The sequence below is a fragment of the Lissotriton helveticus genome, chromosome 2_2 (genome assembly GCF_964261635.1).
Source record: "Lissotriton helveticus chromosome 2_2, aLisHel1.1, whole genome shotgun sequence".
NCBI lineage: Eukaryota > Metazoa > Chordata > Amphibia > Caudata > Salamandridae > Lissotriton > Lissotriton helveticus.
Genome location: NC_136060.1, coordinates 175,347,490 through 175,370,009, shown reverse-complemented (window position 1 = coordinate 175,370,009; position 22,520 = coordinate 175,347,490). Strand labels below are relative to the sequence as shown.

General features: G+C 47.9%; 1 protein-coding gene across 2 annotated transcripts in view; it reads left to right on the top strand.

The window, feature by feature from the left end:
- UCHL1 (ubiquitin C-terminal hydrolase L1) overlaps positions 1-22,520 on the top strand; it is a 464,331-nt gene that overhangs the window by 292,823 nt on the left and 148,988 nt on the right. The window contains exon 5 of one of the 2 annotated variants that reach the window (XM_078678272.1): positions 14,107-14,173. In XM_078678272.1, the coding sequence (XP_078534398.1) occupies positions 14,107-14,173 (67 nt within the window). Of the gene's footprint in view, positions 1-14,106; positions 14,207-22,520 lie in introns of both variants that reach the window. The other variant, XM_078678270.1, reaches the window with a different exon arrangement.

The following is a 22,520-nucleotide window of genomic DNA, read 5'->3' as shown; positions in this document are numbered from 1 at the left end:
TACCACTTCTGCCCAGAGTGCTGAAGATCAGGCGCGACAGGGCCCAAGTTATCCTTGTGGCTCCGGACTGGGCTCGAAGGTACTGGTATCCCGAGCTACTCAGCATGTCAGTCGGTCCCTCGATCCGCCTGCCCCTTCTGTCGCAGCAGCAGGGGACGGTCCTCCACCCGAACCTGTCCAGTCTCCACCTCCATGCGTGGAGATTGAGCGGCGACAGTTGAGGCCATTTGACTTGCCTCCTGAAGTCTGTAATGTTATTCTGGCAGCCAGGCGTCCCTCCACAGTCTGTATACGCCTGCCGGTGGAACAGATTTGTGGCATGGTGCACAGCGAAGGCTGTGGACCCTCTTTCTGCCCCTCTCTCCGAGGTTCTCCTCTTTCTTCTCTCTCTTGCCCAGCAGGGCTCTGCTCTGGGCACTATCAAGGGCTACCTTTCTGCCCTTTCGGCCTTTCTAAGGCTGCCTGATCAACCTTCTTTGTTCAAGTCCCCTATTGTAACGAGATTCTTGAAAGGCATCACGCACATGTATCCACCTGTTCCGTTTGTGATGCCTCAGTGGGACTTGAACCTGGTTCGGACCTTCTTGATGTGTGCTCCCTTTGAGCCACTTCATTCCTGTCCTCTCCGTCTCCTGACTTTAAAGACGGCCTTCCTGGTTGCCATCACCTCTGCCAGGAGAGTGAGTGAGCTCCAGGCTCTTTCTGTCAAACCTCCTTTCATGTCCATTCATCCAGACAAGGTGGTTCTGAGAACTAGACCTTTTTTCCTGCCCAAAGTAGTCTCTGCTTTTCACATCGGGCAGTCCATCACCTTACCCTCCTTCTTCCCGCCTCCGCATCCTTCAAAGGATGAAGAGCGGCTCCATCGTCTGGACCCAAAACGTGCGCTTTCATTTTATATGGATCGCACTCGCCAGTTCCGGATGGATGACCAACTGTTTGTTGGCTACGTGGGTGTGAAGAAGGGACGGGCGGTGCATAAACGGACCATCTCTCGGTGGGTCGTCCTGTGCATCAAAGCGTGCTACTCTTTGGCTCGGAAGGAGCCTCCTGTTGGGCTGAGGGCCCATTCCACTCGGGCCACGGCGGCTACTACTGCCCTGGGCCGGGGAGTCCCCTTGCAGGACATTTGTCAGGCGGCTACGTGGGCCTCGCGGCACACGTTTGCAAGGCACTACTGCCTGGACAGTCAAGTCCGGAGGGATGGCTTCTTTGGCCGTTCTGTCCTCCAGGACTTTCTGGTGTAAGCTGTATTGGTTCGCAGACCCACCACCGGGGTTGGTATTGCTGGGGTATCTATTCTAAGGTAAGGAATCTAATACTAACCTGTTTCTTTCAGATGAACAAGTTACTTACCTTTGGTAACAATATATCTGTAAGAAACAGTAGTTAGTATTAGATTCCTTACCGCCCCGCCCATCCTCCCCGTTCTGCGAACTGATACCTAGGGTTAAGGACATCCCTTTCAGGGCCCTAGTTTCAAATGGCACCAGTGTTGGTTCTCACATGGCTCTGCGTGTTCTGGCGCGGAAAAGCTGTGTACAAAGAACTGACGTCAGCGCGCGGAGGCGGCGTCTATATACTCCAGCGACGTCATCACGGCGCACGACGCCAACGACTGACGCGGAGCCGCAGGGGGCGCCTGCAGAGGACGCCTACCGACGCGCAGGGGTACTGCTACGCAAAAGTTTCCGGATCCAGACTGACGCCTGGGGATATTCTAAGGTAAGGAATCTAATACTAACTACTGTTTCTTACAGATATATCGTTACCGAAGGTAAGTAACTTGTTCTTCTGTCCTGTAACTCCAGTTCTGTAGTAGGGGTATCTTTGTTATAGTCATAAGCGCCCGCCCACCCTCCTTCCCGGTGGAGAGAGATATTCATGTAAGGAATGCTACAGGTCTGGCGTGTTATGCCTTCAAAAAGAACTGAAAGTAAAGGACCTGCAGTGCATTCTGGGATACTGTAAAGGTCTGGAAAGTTCTCTTAAAGGCACAGTATCCTGTTCTGAGGCACATAATGGCAGCATATGGGGCTTGTCTGTCCATGTCTTCCTCTCTATCATTCCAGAGGGTTTTTGCTGTTAAAGCAAGGGAAATCTGGACAGGGTTTGTGGATTTTTGGTGAAATTTCTAGTTGAAGTACTGGACAGGGTAGCCTGTGGATATAGGCTGCATTATATGTCTTTAATTCTTTAAGTGTCCGTGCAGTTCTGCATTGTTCTACACCTTAAGAGATTATTTTTGATTGCTCTGGGGTCCACGCACATGGGCGGGACTATTCACTAGATTATGACTAGAACAGATGCCCCTACTACGGAACTGGAGTTACAGGACAGAAACTACTCCTTACTGCTGAAAAATGGGACAATGTAAAACAAGCTGCTTTGCTACATGGGCCAATCCCAGGAACATAACTTATGTTCTCCCCACCCTTTTCTTGAAACAAACCATTAATGTATCAATTTGGAATATTTATAGTATTCACTGTTTGCCAGGGTTCCTTTGTAAGCTTAATGTTAAACAGTGGCAAAGGAAGATGTGCATGGATCATTCTTTAACTCCTCCCTCCCCCTTCCCTATTCTTTAGAGCTTCACAATCATTGTACCAGGCTCTATTTAGACTGCTTTTAAACAATCTATCGACAAAGCCCTTTACAAGATGATTCGGTCTGTCAGTTGGCTAACCACTATCACAGGAAGTACCAAGTTCCACTTATAGATCACTGAAATAGTAATATTCCTTATAAAAATTCATAGTAACAGTCACTTGGAAGTTTTTGCATATTCACAAATCAATCTGGTTCCATGGCAGGTGCCAAGATTCCTAAGGCTTCTGAGGACTTTTTTCAGGTAGACCATTTCCTTACTACTGTTCTCTATGGAGTGAGGGCTGCTATTGAATAAAAGCCTTTATAAAGTGCGTAGCTACCCTAAGGCATCCCATTGCCATCAGTGGCAGCTGACACGGAAGACCTCTTACTAGGCAGGGACTTGGAAAAGTCAGGTTTTAAGGAGTTTCCAGGACCGTAAATGGTTGCACTCCTGACGTATGTGGTGAGGGAGTGTGTTCCAAAGCTTAGCGGGGTTATAGGAAAATGAATGCCCGCTGCTTCTTGCGGTCTTAATTTTTTGATCTATGGTGAGCAAAAAGCTAGCTGAGCGGAGTCTTCTGTTAGGGCAGTGAGGGGTGATTATGGATTGTCCGCCCTTTCCCCCCAGAAGGACTTGTGAGTCCTACATAGAGCCTTACATTTAATTCTCTCCAGATTATGCAACCAATGAGGAGACTTCAGTTCTGGCTTGGCAGATTGGCGGTAAGGGGTCTTGAGAAGCTGGTGAGGTGTGCAGTTTTGAATGACCTGTAGTTTGGAGGTGGTAGCTTGTGAGGGGGCTCCTAGATGGGGCATTCCCCTAGTCCAGGTGTGAGAATCAGAGCCTGGACCGTTCTCCTTCTTGCAAGGAATGGGAGTGTTTTTCCGGGGCATCCTCATAATGCCATAGCATGTGGATGATAGTTTTGCTGCCTGATAGTCAAGTCAGGGTGCGAGCCAGACTTTTGATATGTTTCTTTGGTGCTGGAGCAGGGCCAAGACAATTTGGCCATAGTAACCCTATATTGAAGATTGAAGAGTTACCTAGGAACATGAACTAGTCAGTTTAGTTCCAGGCAGAAGAGATCCATCCATTTGGCTACCTTCTCCAGACAGGGGCCTAAGCTGGAAGATGGGTTTCTGGGTGGTTTAAGACCACGAAGAGTTGTCGGCATATAACTAATCTTATGCCAAATGGATGCACTATCTCGGCCACAGACTCGTGTATTCATTAAACAATGTAGGGCTCAGGGAGGATCCCTGAGGTACACTGCAGCTAAGAGATATGCTTAGAAATGAACTCTCCTTCGAAGACCTGAAAAGACTTGTCTTCTAGGAAGGACTGCAGCCAGGTAATTACGCCGCCAGTCACTGAAACTTTCCTGAGTCAGTCAAGATGTTCTAGTTGACTGTCGAAGGCGGCGCTGAGGTCCAGGAGGATGATAGCCGCTGCGCCACTGTGGTCCAAAATGTTCCTGGACTCCAATCACCGCTAAAAGCTGTTTCCGTCCCATGTTGGGGCCAGAAACCAGTCTGTGGATTGAAACAGGTTGTTAGACGCTAAGAACCCAGATAGGACTGAATTAACATGCCTCTAGGATTTTACTAATCGCCGGGAGGAGGGATATAGGACGATGATTCCCCAGGTGCTCCAGGTCTTTTGAGTAGTGCTTTCACCATGGCACATTTCCAGGGCGAGGCAAACACTCCAGAAGAGATGGGAATTAATCAATTCACGAATCACTGGAAGAATTGTTCTGGTTGCTAAGTTCAGAGCATGGGGAGGGGTGGGATCCCTAGGGAGCCTGATTTTACCAGAGCAGAGATGGATTCTAGTCATTTAAGGTCTAGCAGAGGGATTTGCTCCAACAACGCTTGGGTGTAGTTTGGAGCAATAACTGTAGGGGACAGGTCTTTATGAGCAGCTGTGAGAGGGAAGGTGAGAGGGAAGGTGAGATGTCTTGAATGATCTTCTGGAGGAACTCTGCCAGATTGTCCAAGACATCTCCCCGGTCTGACTTTCAATCGCCAGGCTTTACCCCCAAACCACCTGCTGGAGATAGAGGAAACGGATGATTGCTCCTTAGGACTGCTCATAGTCCTTCTGAACTGTCAAGAGCAAGGTTGAGGACTATTACAGGTAACCGTACTACCAACACTATCCAGTTCCTCCTAAACAATACCAGCATTTCAGGTATTATGTTCCTCCAAGACCAGACCCTGCTCAATTACCATTTTAATTAATACAAGATTTGCAGTCCATGCACATGGACTACAGAAAGTTTCACACCCCAAGAGGTCAGACTGTAGTGTAGTTCCTATATTCCCAATAGGCTCTGCGCATTGGAGTAGTATATCCTATAGATTAGACGTAGGACTGAGGTCAAGTAGGTCTCTATCGAATATACTAAACTTAATTGTGTGTGCCAGCTAACTCAGGTGTCACTAGAAACTTTCTCGATTACACAAGAAGAGATTAGTTTCCGACAACCGCATAAACATGACAACTTTGTTTCCCAAGAATAAGAAATGTATCTGTCGTTGAAACAATAGATAAATACTTCAAGTCAATCGTGCATGCTTCGTTTCAACAGAATTGTATAGAAATAGATGGGCGATTTAAATAAAAAGGTGTATTGAACAGTCTTCTTTCTCATTCAAGAAAAGTGTACAGCTATAATCATTATGCAGACTGCAAAGTAGAATGCGTACAGCGTAAACAGTAATATGAAATAATACTGTAAGAGCATTGTATGGTTTCTAAGCCATATAAAAACACATACATAAATATACAGGATAAAAGTACTCAACTGATGTTTTTAAAATATGCCTACCCCAATGTACCTAACCCAAGTCTAGTACGCGAGAGGAAGTATTGTGTAGCATAGGTTTAGTTTTTCTTTGCCAAGAATCTACCAAAGGTTTCTCTTGATTATAATCAACTCCATACCTTCGTTTAGAATGAAGGTCTGGTATCGGTCTCGGGACTCGATTTCCCAACACCCCGAAAGGGGAGCTTGGAAGCACTGGAGCTGGATTCTCTGCAGGAGAAGGGCAGCCTCTTGATCAGTGCGTCACCTGGATTCGGCTTCCTTCTGTAATTGCTGTAGCGAGCTGCGTCGGGCAAGTAGATAGTCGAACCACCGCCATAGCAAGTGAAGGCATATTTATACCTTGGAGGTGTTTAGAAATGTTATACCTTGACGTAAAGTTGGACATATGAACGTCAGGAAAGAACCCATAGGGAATAGTTGTTGTTTGCAAAGTACATGAGTTCTTGAACAAATCAATATTCAGGCAAGGGGAAGTTGCTGAACTGCTTAAGATAATTTTCCAAGAAATCGTTGACGTTTGGTACAGGTTGAAGTAGCCATGCTTGTATTTGGGTAGCATGGGCTATGCCTATAAGGGATTGATTTCTATGCCTATTTAAGGGCAATGTGAATTGTACCTGTATAAGGGCATGAATCTGGAAAATTCACTCAGAGCTCTAAACGCCACACACGTCTGCTGTGCAGCCTCCACCACCTATGGTGCTCCTTACAACATAAATTCACTCAGAGCTCTTAACGCCACACACGTCTGCTGTGCAGCCTCCACCACCTATGGTGCTCCTTACAACATTTATGCCTTCTACTCCTAGGATGACGCCACGACCCATCATCCCTGTTCCTCCTAGAGCAGAACCGTCCTCTTGGGAAGAGGGAGAAATTCACGATCCTCCTCCACCCACTGATGAATGGAATATCCTAACCACACCATCCCCTAGTCGTCCTTCGGACTCCTCGAAGGATGTTGGAGGTTTTATAATCTAATGGACCAGACTACATTCAGATTTCATCTGCCCAAAATAGTCGAGCAATCAGATTGCTTCCTTTATGACTTTAAGAGCAAGCCAGTCTTTAAGATCTATACCCATTATAGACCATATCTTGCATGAAGGCCTACAATAAAGTATGTTTAAAAAAAAAACAAATCTGGCAGGAATGCCTCAAAGTAATGAAATCACAGGTCCCTGTAGTGCCTGTACTGCCAAGATTAGACAAATACAGGGCGCCTGAGGATTCCCCTGCATGCCTTGCTGGTCATCCCAAACCGCATTCGGTGATTTTCCTAAGCTGCACAGAGATCAAAAAATCCTTCAACTCTTACTGCTCCACCGGGCAAGGAAGGACACCACTTGGATTCCATTGGTAAGAGTTTCATCCATGTAATCAATCTGTCAGGGCTGCTAATGCACTAGCTATTCTTTGCTGCTATGATCTACAAATGTGGTCCGATATCTGGCGATGCTGGAAGTTATACCCAAGTAAATTACACAGGAGTTTCAGAAAGTCTTGGCTGTGGGAGTGCACATCAACCAAAATAGACTGTGCCATTGACCTAATCACAACAGTTTTTCGAGAACTAGCTGCTGCAGTTTAAAGGCGCAAGGGATGGCTTAGAGCAACTTTATTTTGCCCAGAAATGCAATTAAAGATACTGGACATGGTGTACAGTAGAAACAGTTTATTTCAAACATAGACTAACTTCTACTAGCCATCAAAACCAATAGACCCAGCCAAAGCATTGGGGACCCTGCAGTATCGGATGGTGCCATTTCAGGGAGCACGAGGACGTTTATTTTTAGGCTATAGAGGTACTTTCCAGCACACCAAACCCTGACCTTTCTACTGCAATATCGTCAGGGTTACTGGCAACAAACCTATCGACAGCCAGCAAAAGTTGGTTTCTCCAGGCAAAGCTCATGCAGGATACCACCATCGCAAATGCACATCAGGGTACCAGCTACTAATTTTCCCCTTCCAGCCGGTGCAAACGTTTCCAGTCCTATCCATCGGTGGTGCGACATTACAACAGACTTGATCTTATGGCCATACTCCAAACCTTCAGGATGTTTACTCTGACATCCTTCAGCACCTCAACAGCAGGGACTACATGACCTCGCTGGATTTGGAGGATGTTTAGTTTCCATGTTCCTATACACCCCGAACACGAAGTTCCTCTGATTCACAGTGGCTGGTAGCCATGATCAGTTCTGAGTCCTACCCTTCGGTCTCAAATATGCTCTGACTTTTCAGTAAGTTTCTGGCCCCAGTGTCGGTCTCCGTGCAGAACCAGGGTCACCAATTTCCATATTTGGACGATTGGCTCCTGAAAACTCAATTGCCTTGTCTAGCTGCTACAGCTACAAGAATGCATAGATCAGTTCCACAAACTAGGCCTTACCATAAACCAACAAAAATCATTGTTTTTTCAAAGTCCGACAATAACATTCCTAAGGACCAACCTGGACACTATTCAGAACAAACCTTTCCTCTTGCAGGAAAGGCAGGAGCAGTTGCAAACCTTGGCTCTGAGTATCAAAAAGGTGCACTTCAGTGAGAACATGTCTCTACTAGGCATGCTGTGCTCTTCGATTGACCTAGTGCTGCGAGCTAATCTTCACATGAGGCCCTTGCAAGAGGAAATTCAATGTCAATGGATTCAAACAATGGGATCCTTTCAACGTGATAACTATCATTCCATGCATGAGGGAGGCGTTCGAATGGTGGTGGATTCTGAAGTCACACCTCTCAGGTTCTTTTCTGCCTCTGATCGCAAAATTAATTGTCCCCACCGATGCTGCCATAGAGGGTTGGGGAGGTCATCTCTAAGACCTTCAGATTCAAAGAAAATGGTCCTCGTCCCAACGTCGGATGCATATCAACAGGCTAGAGTTAAAGCCATTTTTCTCTCCCATACGGAAAACACCACAAGCATGTAATGTCAACAAACCAGGGGAAACCAAGTCTCTTACTCTCTCAGGACGGCCAACAGCTGGCTCACATTTCACTGAATATCCCTAAAAGTGGAGCATGTCCCAGGGCTGTGGAATACTCTGGCAGAAACCCTCAGCTGGACCAAAGACCACTGTCACGAGGGGGAGCTAGAACAAGACCACTTAGACAGGATTTTTTCACATTGGGGGAAGCCAGCGCTGGGCTGGTTTGTGACCAAAACCTATTCAAAATGCTGGTTCTTCGCAAGCAGATTCCCTCTCCCAAACTCTTGGAAATGCCCTTTCAATGCGCTGGTCCATAATATAGGCTTCTGCCCCCATTCCACTGATAACCAACATCCTTATGAAAATGAAACACTGCTGCCTTCTGGTGACCCCCAGATGGCCCAGCAGCACTGATTCAGAGCTTCTCTTGGAATCTCAGCCCATCAGTCGACTTCTACACCAACCCTATTAACCAGGAAGCGAGGTCAGATGTCTCATCCAGAACCAGCATCTCCAATTGCGTGCATGGCTCCTGAATTGAAGCATTTGACTATTGCACAAGAGTGTAAAGAGTTTATTGCTAGGTCTCGTGCAGATACCACCAACAAGACTAAAAGACTGAAATGGAAGCGATTCTGTCTCTGGAGCGGTCGAAGCAAGGTGCGTCCATATCTCTGCTCCAGAGCAAATCCTCTTTGGCAAAATCTGGGCTGGTATACTCTTCAATTAAGGTTCATCTAGCAGCTTTCTCTGTATAGATGCTCCCAAAAAGTCTAGCTTTGTGCTATACCCAAAATGTACAGCAATTCCTGAAAGGCCTGTTTCGTACATCTCCACCCGTGCAAGCTCCACCCCCTGAGTGGCACATAAATATAGTCCTATTGCAGTTCCATTCAGACAAACCGATCGTTCTCAGGACTTTCTTCCCTGATAGTTTTACACCTCCGGAACGAACTCTACACACTAGACATCAAGAGGTGTCTTTAAATTTTACCTGCAGAAGACCAAGTCTATCCGCAAAACAGATGAACAGTTTGTAGCCTATGTACAAGGTTGTCTGGGCACTGATGTTTCTAAAGCTACCATTGCAAGATGGATAGCAGCCACAATTCCGTTTTGCCACGACAAGACAGGCATGCCTTTGACTGTGAGAGAGCGCACTCCACAAGAGCAGTCTCTAAATCTGCTGCCATATTTGCAGGTGTGCCACTGGAAAATATCTGGCGTCTTAATCTGAGTCTCCTGAGATCCTAATTTGTATAGCTGGGTACATGTATACAAATAACCCGAATGATTGAATCTGTAAAGTCTGAGGGAGCATGAACAAATTAAACTATGGTGGAAGTGTATCTCCCAGTTATATCAGATCATCGTAGTTTAGATTTGAAAACCGGGGCTACAAATTATGGAGACTATGTAATTGTTGCACCCATCAAATGGTTCACGAGCAACTGGTAGTAGTCCGCCATATCAACTGTCACAAACATCTAGTAGTACAATGACAGAAGTATCCCAGTTGTCACTAGTTTGCAGGTAGTCTAATACCACAGTTACAAAAGTCTGTCCTGCAACTCGTCCAAAAATCAGTTTGAAATGGGTATATTTATTGAGGGAGTAAGAACCTTCTAACAGTTATGTAAAAATCAACATCTGTAGCTAATAAACATGAAAATATTTTATCCTGAAACTATCACGCACAGTACCAACTCTTTCCTACATGTGGTAAGACTGGCCCCATGTACTTAATTTGAAGCGATGTGTGTGATAAGTACAGGGCTGTTGTAGGAGAGCAAAATGACGATGCAGAAGTTCGATGCAGGCATCCACATCTGAGGCAGATAGACTGTCAGACATGTGCGCTCATGCATAAAGGAAGGGCACAGATTCATGGATCAAACGGAAAGTAAAGGAGTGCCTGTTAAGAGACCTGCCACAGGCTAGAGCAGGGTAAAGTGGTTAGACAAGAGTTCAAGGAAAGGTAAATGACTGGCTTCTGTTGAAACCTAAATAGTCCTGAAGTGGTCTTTGCAAAAGCTGATGTAAAGACCAGCATTTTAAACTAAGTCCCTACAGCGTGAGCTTCAGATTTGTGGTTTTTTTTTTAGGGGGCTTGGGGAAGGAACAGCTTTCAGGTGGTCTGTGGTCACACAACCCCTGACTTTCAGCAGATAATACAATAGGTTAGTGGTGATAGGAGATTGTGGGGGTACAGGCAGGAATGAAAAGCAAAAAATAAATCTTGTTGTAAATGGTAATTTATGTAGACCAGATGAAGTACAATACCAAGTCTACATAACTTGCACTGGCCCCTATCCCTTGTCCTAGAGGGGAGGGAAGGGGGTGGTGGCAGCAGTTAAATCCTTCAGCCCAATGGTTAAAGCCTTCAGCGTTCTGTGCCAGACACCAAGATTTACCATATGCAGTTTTCTGCCATATTAATTTCACCAGAGTTTTGGGTGATGTGCAAAGGCTACAACTTTCGATACTAGGAAGCGTTGAACTTTCAAGACAGATGCTTCCACTCCTCTAATTTGAGAACTTGCCAGTGGTCTAGAGGCAGAGATTTCCAATGAGTAGGCCTGCTTAAATATGCCCTCCTGTATTGATTTGACACTTGCTGCACTTAGCTATAATCGTGTGACTTTGAAGTGCTGGTAGTCTTGAGCATGCAGCCTTCCTCTGCGAAAAGTGTCGGAAACACCTACTCATGCATGGTGCTAAGCTCTAATGCATGAGGATTAAGAGGGCAAAGATATGGGACACGGCGTGGCAGATGTAGGTATGAATAGTGGCTCATACCATAATAGGGTCTTCATTGCAGATTCCAACTAGGGCATTTTAATTGCAAGCTTCTTATCTGGTGCCTGCTACACTTAATTGAAATATAGCCCACCACAGGTGCCTGTACCAAACCTATAGTGCTCATTTTAACTATGGTTTCCCTTGTGCTAAATCCCTTTCGGGGAACATCTCACGGACCAGGAGGCCACCTTAACGAAGAACCTGAATCCTCTAATCAGAGGTGCTAGAGTTGATAAAAGGTGACCATCTGTAATTTATGTAATTAGGCTGATTAAGTGACTTACTGATTCCTGCAAAACCTAGGTTTTCAGTGAAGGTTGCTGGCTTTTGCTTCATATACAAAATGCAATGTCTAGTTTTAGCAGGGCAATAGGGAATGTGAGCATTTTGAAATGCATACTGGATTAAATGTAATACTTTTAGTGCACAAAGCTTTTAGATAGAGCCAGTATGTACTTGTGTGAGTAAATGTACACTGCAAATAAAACACTCTATGAACACTGCACCTTTACATCTTTAGACTCATTTTGACACAGCCGGACTGTAGTTTTTTTAATGAAATTCTATTTAGGTTGGACATTTATGCATTTAGTTTTGCTCTGGTTTTACCAATGAATTTATTCCAAGCTTGCAGTTGAGTGTGTGAAACAAGATTCTAGGTGTGAGGGTGCGACTCCTGTACTCGGAGCCCCTGGCACAGGTTACAGTTAACAAGGTCTCCGAGGTCTTCGCCCTTGAGAGAGGGACACGGCAGGGGTGCCCCCTCTCGCCCCTGCTCTTCGCGTTATCCCTGGAGCCACTTGCGGCCTGGATTAGGCAGGACATCTCTTTGAAAGGGATCCGGTGGGCCGATGGCTGGCAGGACAGGATATCGCTTTATGCGGACGAAGTCCTCCTTTACCTCACCCAGCCTCGTTAGTCCTTAATTGTAGCCATGGACATCTTCACGAGTTTTGGCAGGAACTCTGGATATACCATTAACTGGGCTAAGTCAGTGATGCAAGTCGTTCAGGGCGACCCCCGGCGATTCCCTGGAGCTGCCCACTTACTGCAGCCTCGGACGGGTTTAAGTACCTGGGCATTTTTGCTTCTACAGAAAGGGCCATCCGATATGACTGGAACCTCCTGCCCCCACTACAGTGTTTCAAGAGGGATTCCCTCTCCTGGAGAAAGCTCAGACTGTCCTTGTTAGTTAGGGCGTCGCTATGCCTAGATTCTTATACGCACTGCAAAATCATCCAGATATGGTCCCGCAGTCTTACTTCAAGGCTATTGAGACTGCGCTTAGGGAGCTGCTCTGGTCTGGAACGCCCTGAATCTCCCTGCCAAAACTCACAATGGGCTGGTTTGATGGCGGCATAGCACTGCCGGACATTCGAAAATATTACTGGGCCGCTCATCTCTGGGCAATTAATCAGGCTAAGTACTGTGATGGGAATGCCCCGGGCTATGGCATGGACAGGTGGCTGTTGCCGGGCGGGAACTTTGAAGCGGCCTTGTATTCTAAACCGGGCAGATACCACCTGATTGGACCAACCAAGCACTCATTCCAAATATGGCACACAGTGCAACGACACTTGGGGTGGGCTGACATTCTGACTATGGCCACCCCGCTGTGGGTTTCACGACTGGGCACCCTGAACCGGACCAAGGGGCTCCAAAGCTGGGATCTAATTGGGATCTCCCATATCCGAGACCTATGGGGGTCCGACGGAGTGGTGTCCTTTGCATCACTCCAGAATGCCTATGAGCTTGCTCAAACGGAATACTTCAGATACCTGCAGGTTAGGCACTCCCTCCAATCAAACATTCCGCCAGGAACTATGCCACCGGACTACTCACCCATGGAGGACAGACTGCTGGACGGTCATTTACCCGAACATGCCATTTCACTCGCATACAAAAAGATTATCAATAACTCCCCTGATATACTGCTACCCCTTAAAGGGAAGTGGGAGGCCGAAGGGCTGGAGATAGACGAGGAGTGGCGGAGTGCTCTAGCTTCCCCTAGGGAAGTGGCCATATCGGCCAGACTAAGGCTCATTCAGCTCAAAATCCTTCACCGTGTAAATATCTCGGAGACCAGATTGCAACTGATGGGCTGTAGTGAGGACTGTCTCTGTAGGAGACTATGCAGAGGGAGGGGGACATTCTTTCACATACTGTGGGACTGTCCAGTGCTCCAGCCTTACTGGCGCCGGATACACATTTGCAGGCGAGAGGTGTGCGAGATCGAGCTCAGAGCTGAGGCGAAAAGGTGTATCCTGAACATTCGGGTGCCCATGGATCTGCTGCCCCGTGGGAGGACATGGGCCACACTGGGATTCAGAGTCGCAAAGAGAAACATAGCCAGGCTGTGGGGGCAGAGGCGCCGCCAGAACTGGCGGCATGGAAAAGGGACATGCATTGGTGCATGCTCCAGGAAAAGACAGTATATACAGCCAGGGGATGCCCCCATAAATGGTCAGACATATCGTCTGCATGGAATGAAGACAGGGGACATATTTGTGAACCCCCCACACGAATGCCCTGATTGACGAACCGCTCGCACTGTAGAATGTTTAAAATTATGTACTGTAATGATTACTTCAAAATGTCTGTTACCAACAAGCTCTGATTTCTGACAATACAACTATATGTATACCGATGTTTCCCTGACACTCACCACTGTTTTCTGCAAGGTTAATAACCACTACCGCGCTTTCCTGCTGTGCGCTGGAAGTTCAAAAATGCGTGGTTTGTGACAAAGCCAGCTCGTCATCCGCGTAGCGCAGGTAACGCCCATGACGTGCTGGCTTTGTCATCCGCATCGAAGGGGTTAAAAGTTTTAAAGGAAAATTCTAGGTGTGAGACTTTATTTCACATGAATTGTAAATGCTTTTTTGTGGTAATGTGTTTCCAGTTAGCTGCTGAAGGTTACAGCTGTACTTTTTTCTTTTTAGGTTGATGATAAAGTGAACTATCATTTCATTTTGTTCACCTGTGTGGATGGCAACCTCTTTGAATTGGGTAAGGTATACGAGAACATCTCTTTTGATCCTAGTGAGTATTAGTCCTCAAAGGAAGTACTGAAAAGACTGAGCTCTACACAATTCATTTCAGTGCTATACTAGTTACTGTCACAGGGTTACTTTACTCCACCAGATTTGACTTCATGTAACATTGGCTTTTTGGTTCTCTGTGCCTAAAGTGAATGCTCAATGCTTTGGCTTTTATCTGTTGTAGGTAGATTTGTGGGCTCCGTGCTTGGATTGCCCCAACATTTTTGAATTTTTCTCCAACATTGGATCATTCCGTAGATTGACGTATTTGAATTTTTGCCCATCCTCTTTCTAGGAGTCTCAAAACTCTATATAGCTATAGAGTACACGTATTAGAAAAGCTAAAATTATCTTCACTCAAATGGAATCTCCTCACTGAAAAATCCAAACTCTAGCCAGTGAACTGGGTCTCTATTTCAGTCCTCCAGTGGTTGCCAAACGTCTGTTCTAGAGCACCATTTTGATCATTACTGTAAGTCTTGGAATGAGTGAAGGGTTTCTGGTCTCTAAGTTGCTGGGGGCATGACTTGATAGTCGAAGATAGCGGATGCTTGAGCCCACTGCTCTACGCCGGCATACCATTTATCCTGCTGCATCCGGTCCTGTCCCGTGCCCAGTTACCTGGCAGGGTGCCTGCTAAAGAGGCTGCTACTGCGGCAAGGGTGGGTCGACCACTGTAAAGGAATACTCCAACAGCAGAACCCAGAATTACGGAGCTACACGTCTGCCACAGGGACTGGCCTGGCTAGCCCACAACGGAAAGTACAGCTACCGTAAGGAATCACCCGGATGTTCGAGTTACCGGGCAGCGGAGTGGCGGCGTAGGGCTTGGTGCTCTGCAACTTGAAGCATTATCGCAAAGGCCATTGCGCTAGGCGAAGCGTGTCTGCCTCTGCAGATCAGAAGAGACCTCAAGAGTTGGTGTGCTGTCTGGGACTGGGTGGGTGCCGGCTGGCGGAGCGATTTGGCTTTGCGTGAGTGCGGGTGGTTGAGAGACTGCAGAGGCTAGGGGAAGATTAGGCCCTCACACCCGGCATGTCTGGCTTCTTACCCCTGTCCAGATGCTAAACGTCCTTTGGGCTCAAAGGGCTTCACAAAACAATTAGGGGCCACCCCAGACCAAGATGAAGACCTATGAGACCAAATGCAGGGGACTATGGAAGCCCCACCCAAGGCATGCCAAGTACAACAGCAGACTTGGACACTAGACGCTAAGACAACATTGCCCAAGGGTATAAATGCTGTTTCAAGGGGTTGGGGCTCCTCCGTGCAGAACACAAGAAGTTAGTTGAAAGGGTGAAAGTGGGGTCTGAAATTGTAGAGCTGAACTTTCGGTTAGGGTCCGGATTCTGGAGCACAGGGCTAAAGATGGGTAAGGCCGTAGTAGACTAAACAATAAGAGCCCTTGGTTTACCGGAAGGAGTGAAGGAAGGTGACATGGTCACTTTGTCTTCAGCACAGTGGTGGCACCTGAGTGCTTGATGTCTTTCTACACCCTTGGAAGAGCCCACTACGTGCCGGCGAGACCACCAGCTCCAGGTTGTCCTCTGCACCCTGTAGTGGCCAGGCTCTTACATTTTAAAGACAGACCTCCTTCACAGAGCTCGAAATGATAGTTCCTTTGTGGTGAGCAACAGTAAAATCTCAATTTTCCCTGACAGACCTCGACGTTCAGTGGAGAAGAGCTTCGTTCTTGGTGTTCAAGACACTAAGAGGATCTCCAATACTCTGATCTTCACTGCCCATCTGTGTAGTCTTAGGCGAAATGACCCATGTGCAAGAATCCCAAAGCAGCCTGGGATTGGATTGAGACCTATAAAACTGAAGGCCTGCTGTGGGGCCGGGAACGGGACCCAGAGGGCCCAGGAAAAGACCCAAGAGGAGTCTCACGCAAGGCTCATCAAATAAACCGAGCCCCCCTCAAACAGCAAGAAAGAGCTGCGGCACTAAAGGCTGTAGCTGAAATGTTGAGGAACCCCCATTGGAGGCAAGGTCATGTTTTGAGAGGGACTGAGTGCTTTGGCTCTGATTCCTCCTGAACGGATATGCCAACAGTGACCCTGAAGAACGCAGTTGAGATGGTATGACTGACCCTCTGCAAGCCCAAGCCCTGACCCTGTATGGATGAGACTGCACACCCTTGTAATACTTTGGAATGTATGTGGACCATGTGGGGGGGGGGGCGGGTCGGGAGGGGAAGTGGTAGGAGGGAAAGTGAACTTGCAAACACTCAGATTTTTGCATGCGCAAATCTACACATGTAAATTTGCTCATGCTAAAAAAGTATTTTCTAGGAGTGCTATTTCTTGTCCTACTTCTGTAAATTCTTTAAAATTCACAATCCGCATAGCTGTACTTAATGCAAGGACATACCATGGGTGCACTTTTGAGACTTTCTTCAATTATTGGGCCCCTAATTTTGTCTGGTGTTGACCGTGACCTTTTGTGTTTATTAAAATTCTGTCTAGTCATCTGCTGGCTTCACTGTGTCATTCAGCTATTTCCCAAGGAGCATATCGGTACACAAAGTTTTGTTCAGTGCCACTAACTACTGTGGCAATGTTTGCTTTTTGAGACAAACAATTTTTGTATTGACAATGATTGTTAAAATGGTGAGGGTCCGACAGCTCCCACACCAATAAGGTTTTACAAAATCCTTGCCAGAACAAGTCACACATTGACAAAACTAAAAAGCTGTCCACCAATTTCAGACCTACGGGCTTTGCTAATGCTAGATTATTTTGTGTTTCTCATGATCTTATTGAAACTGGTTACACTAATTTTCCATAATGAGTATTTTTGGGAAATACTAGCATGCATCAACACATGTTACTAAATGATGCTGCACATTTTACAGTAGTTTGGAGAAATGTTCATTTTCCTGATTTCATTTTGTCATTAATTTTATTTTGAATGCAAAGAATCCTCAATCTTGCTTTCAACCTTCTGCAAAAATTTGCATCAAATCTGGGGTCTGGGACCATTATGCATAGTCTCGTATTGCTAAACTTTGAAAACGTGTGTACACCTTTTTATACTGGAACCACTGTCAGAAGTGCAGTCTGAGCTTGCAACATTTGCCTAAAGCACTTGCCCTAATAAAGGCTTTCAATTAATGAACCTTAAATAAGTCTGTACAGCATTAACATATCGGCAAAAAATTACCTTCACTGCAGACAGTGCCCTTCCTTGATCCTTCATGTGGTACTCCTAACTGGCAGCAAAAGGGTTTTGCTGCAGGGGGTTGGGCCTACTTCTCCCAAGGACAAAACACACATGAAAACTTGTTGTCCTTGACCCCATACAATGTCCTGGGCATCGGGCTATAGGAATTCCTCATCCCTGCCACATGGAGACTTAATCCTCTGATGCTGGAGGATACCCTGTTTGGAGAATACCTGCGTTCCCTTTATTGGAATGTTCTTTCCTGAGTGTACACACACTGCATCCTCTGCCTGAGTGGAGTGTGAGGCATTTAAAGAAGTGGTGAGTAGTCCCTGCATGGGACAAACCGTTGGGGTACAGAGGGTACTTTGCCGTGAGTTGACCACTCTAGAGGACAAGCTGCGAGCACTAGATAATGTACAGGGCAGATACTCAAGCCAACCTATAGGACACACTAACTCTATATAAAGACGCTTCGGAGAGGCCAGATGTCACTATTCTAGGGAATACCTAGATGGAGTCCTGAGAGAGGAAGGGCAAGCTGGTCGCCTGTTGGCATGGCTGATTAGTCCAGAGACTCGAGGGATATCAATTACAGATTCAAACAAATGGGTAGCTCCGTATATGACCCAGCAGAGATTAACAATTTATTTTCAGGGTATTACGTAAAGTTATATGCCGCCCTAAAGTTTTAGCCCAAGGCCTTTCGGAACCCGCTGTGACTCCAAACAGATGGGCAGGTGGAAGAGTCATTGGGTGGATCTGTGAAGCTGCAGGAGGTATTAGGCCATTGCTACAATGGCCACTGGGAAGATCCCAGGCCCAGACGGCCTCCTGGTAGTTTTACGTGAGGTGCATCCAATTTGGCCCCTCATTTAGTGACCCTGTACGCAAAGTCCTTACGACTCTGCCACTTACCCGAAACCATGCAGAACACCATGGTGATCTCACTTTCTGAGACTGCAGCTCGAGTACCCGGAGTAGTAGACTAGACACTGCCATCCCCAATATGGATTTCAAAATACTAGCACCCAGACTGCTCCCATATGTGGAGACCCTGATTGATGCACAGTGACCAACGGGTTTATCCCTTCTCGCAGTATTGCCTACAATTTGCAAAAATTATGCTCCGTGAGACTGTGCCTCTGGGCGGTATAGCACAAACGCTGCTATCCTGTCTATTGACCTGAAGGCTTTTGACACAATAAGCTGGAATTGCCGTCTAGTTGAAACTCCTGTGCCTCGGAAGGATGTGTGAATTGGGTGTGACTGTTATACACATTCTATGGCTTGGGTTAGGATGGGTAAAAGTATATCCTCACCATATTGGATAGCACGCGGTACTAGTCAGGGTTGCCCCCTATTGCCGTTCTTGTTTGCCCTGGCCATAGGCTGCATTGTTTTACAGAAGGGGAGGGCATGGGGGCTGACTCGATGGCTTTTTCGACGGCTCAAACATCTCCCTATATGCAGAAATCTTATGTATCCGCGAGGCTGTAGAGGGCTGACACCGCCCTGCGGCTTCTGAATGGTTTTAACTGATTACAGGTAAATAAAACCTATCTGTTCAGAGTGGTTGGACCGTTGCCCAAGCCCCCGACTTACCGGTTGACCGTAACTGGACATCCAATACATTCAAATATTTGGGCATCCAAATCTTCCACAAGGATGATCTGAGGTAGGGAAATTAGAGCGCTCAGGTCGCTCAAGCCCAAGTACTCTTCTGGCATACCCTGCGGCTCCCATAATGGCTAGGATCTCCTCGACTAACATGGTCATACTTCCCGCCTTTTTATATTTCTTATCTACCGGTATTAATGCCAACTGGGTGTTTTTGCCAATTAGATTCGCTACTGGGGAATCTAATATGGAGAGGCAGAGTTTTGCTGAGGGCCCTGAGGCCCCCCATGACAGAGGGAGGCTTGGGACTGCCAGATTTGAGCTCTACCCTCTGGCCTTTCAACTACAATGGTTGGCTCGGTGGCTGGAGGGGGTAATCTTGGAGGGGACATTCCTGATGGAGCCCAACAGGTGCCCCATCTCTTGCTGGCAAAATTGTTGGGTCATACAACCAGTGTCCCATACAATTCAACATTGCAGACTACTGCCCTCCAGTGCTGCATGGCAAAGATTCTTGAGACCCGAAGTATTCACCAGTGCTACACAGGGAGCTGCTGTCTATCACCACATCAGACCAAATTGCAGCCTGGATGGGGGTGGGTCTTGAGACTGTGGGCGACTGCTACCAGAGAACTTTGCCCTATTCGCAATATTGATGGATTAATGGTCTTCCACCGGGGCAGTTCCTGCAATACAGGGTGCTGGGTCAGGCATTGTCAGCTGTAGGGGGGTTGGTCAGAGGAACCAGAAATGCATGCAGTACTTCACTCCCTGATAACCCTGGGTTCTGCTGGACATCAATTTAAATGGTTCTATGCTGTACTGCTTGGCGCATCCCTTACCTCACTACAAGCTTTGCAGGGCAAATGGGAACTGACCCTTGACAGAAAATTAACTGGGGTAGAGTGCTAGAATTTCCTAAGATATCCCGCAGTACACAGCTGAAATGTCTTCAATTTAACTTTATATACAAGTCTTATGACACCCCACTGCCTATTCACTGTTTATGGAGGGGAACCAAGATGCTGCCTGAGATGCAACCAAGCCGATGCAGATTTCCATGTGATATCCAAGATTAAAGCCATTTTGGGGCTCATACCCTCGCAGTGGAAACCTGTCTGCTAGGGCTCTTCCCTCACCCAAGCACAAAGTGGGGAATAGGTTCATTGACCTGGCCTTAATGTTGGCCAAAAGAATAGCTATGACACAGGACCACAAATTATGGGAACCAAGACGTGGTTACCTGGGCAGGCACGGAGGGTAGGGCTCTGCATAGAGAAGGCTAAAGATCAGAGACCACACCAATTGCTAAACAATGGAAGGTCACATTTACCTGGGAATATCCGAGCCACTAATACGGCAGATGAAAATAGCTGGGACAGACTAGATTACTGTGGCTAATAGTGACAGACATGGACTAACTAGAAGATATGTAAGGAGATTATAGCCCCTCAGGTCAGGACCCCACAGGCACAGACAAAAATTACATATTCTAATCGTACACCAGGAAATCCCCATAGTAGGACCTCTCAAATTTATATGTAGATTCCTCTCCTGCACCAGTGGAGTTATAAAAGTTGGTTTGTGGTCAGTTTTAAACATGTAGATGGCAATACTGCAATCCCTGCTCCAGAATTGCAATCTTGTAAGGGAAAATCAAAAATACACCGACTGGGTGCTTCGGCCCCGGCGCTGCAGGCCCCCACTGGATCCGGGTCGTCGCCGGTCCCTCAGGTGTCACCCCCGGCGCCGTCTTCGGGCGGCGCCGTCCCCGATGCCTCCCTCGACCTGGTTCCGGCACCGGAGCAGCGCCGCTTTCGACGCCGTTCGGAGATTTCACTTTCCATGAACCGGCCCCATCATTTGATAACCCTGAGTACCAGGAGATGGGTGATGAGGAGAATTGGGAGGGGTCTGAGGGACCCTCTGACATGTGAGGACTGGACAGGTGGACTTGGGGATGCCAGTGATCTAGACACCTCGCCGGACACTGGCTTTGTCTCACCTCCTGTGGCTACGGAGGAGGGGGCAACCTACAGTGTGGTGTTGACGAGGGCGGCCAAGGCCTTGGGCCTTGAGCTTCCCGTTGCGGCCGTGAGGACTAACCTCACTGAGGTCCTTAAACGGCAGTCAAGCTCGGCCGAGCCTCTGCTGCCGTTTAATGAGGCCTTAACTGACGTTCTTTTGGGCACTTGGTCTAGGCCCGCTACAGGTTCGCCTGTAGATGGGAACATGGCCAGACGCCACCACCCGGCCTCGGGCGACCCTTGTTTCCTGTCCACCCACCCCACTTCTGAGAGCCTGGTGATCCAGGCCTCCAATTCCCAGACCGCATTCCCGTCGGCCCCGCCTGACAGGGAATCCAAGAGGTATGAGCAATACGGCAAAAAGGTATTCTCCTCCCTGAGTCTGGGACTGCGGTCTTCCAACACCGCATGCCTCTTGGGCCGCTACACCCACTCTCTGTGGTATGCGGACGTGCTGCCAGAATGCCCGTTGGAGGTACGGGCTAAACTCGGCCAAGCCATTGTGGAAGGCCGAGATGCGGCACGTTATTCTATCCGGTGTGACTGGATACCACCGACTCTCTGGGCAGAGCGATTCGTCACCACGCCTGGTTGAGAGCTGCCAACTTCTCGGCTGATGTCCAGAACACGCTCATGGACATGCCGTTTGATGGCTGTTGCCTTTTTGGCGACAAGGCAGACCATGCGCTTGAGCGCTTTAAGGACTCCAGGGCTACGGCCAAGTCCTTGGGCCTCAAGGCCCCGCGCCAGCAATCGGCTGCCTTTCATTCCTTTCGTGGCCACGGAAGGGGTGTACCCACACGTGCTGCCAGCCACGCTCCGCAGGGTAATACCCAATGCAGTAGCGGCCGTGGAAACCACCGTGGCGGCGGTCGGGGACAACAGCGAGGTCAGTCCACACCTTCCCCCGCAGCATCCGCCTCACAACCCTCCTAGTCCGTGCTTTCAGGACCATGTGACGCCAGTGGGGGGCAGGGTTTGCCATCACCTCCTCCACTGGCACACCATCACGTCGGACAGGTGGGTGCTGCAAATCGTCCGAAGGGGCTACTCCCTCCCCTTCGAGGCGACTCCTCCAGCCATTCCACCGCAGAACCACCGCGTATCGGGGGATCATTTGCGGCTTCTGCAGGAGGAAGTTACGGCCCTCTTGGCCAAGAGGGCCATCGAGCGCGTTCCTGGGCCAGAAGTAGGGTGTGGTTGCTACTCACTGCTTTCTGGTACCCAAGAAGGGCAAAGGGGACCTACGCCCTATCTTGGACCTAAGGAACGTCCACGGCTTCCTCCGGAAGGAGAAGTTCAAAATGCTGACACTGGTGCAGGTCTTAGCTGCCCCTGACCCAGGAGACTGGATGGTAGCGTTGGACGTGCAGGACGCTTATTTCCACATCCCCGTCCTGCCGGCCCATCGGCGCTACCTGCGGTTCACGGTTGGCCAAGAGCACTTTCAGTTTACCATGCTCCCCTTCGGCCTTACCAGCGCACCACGGGTGTTCACAAAGG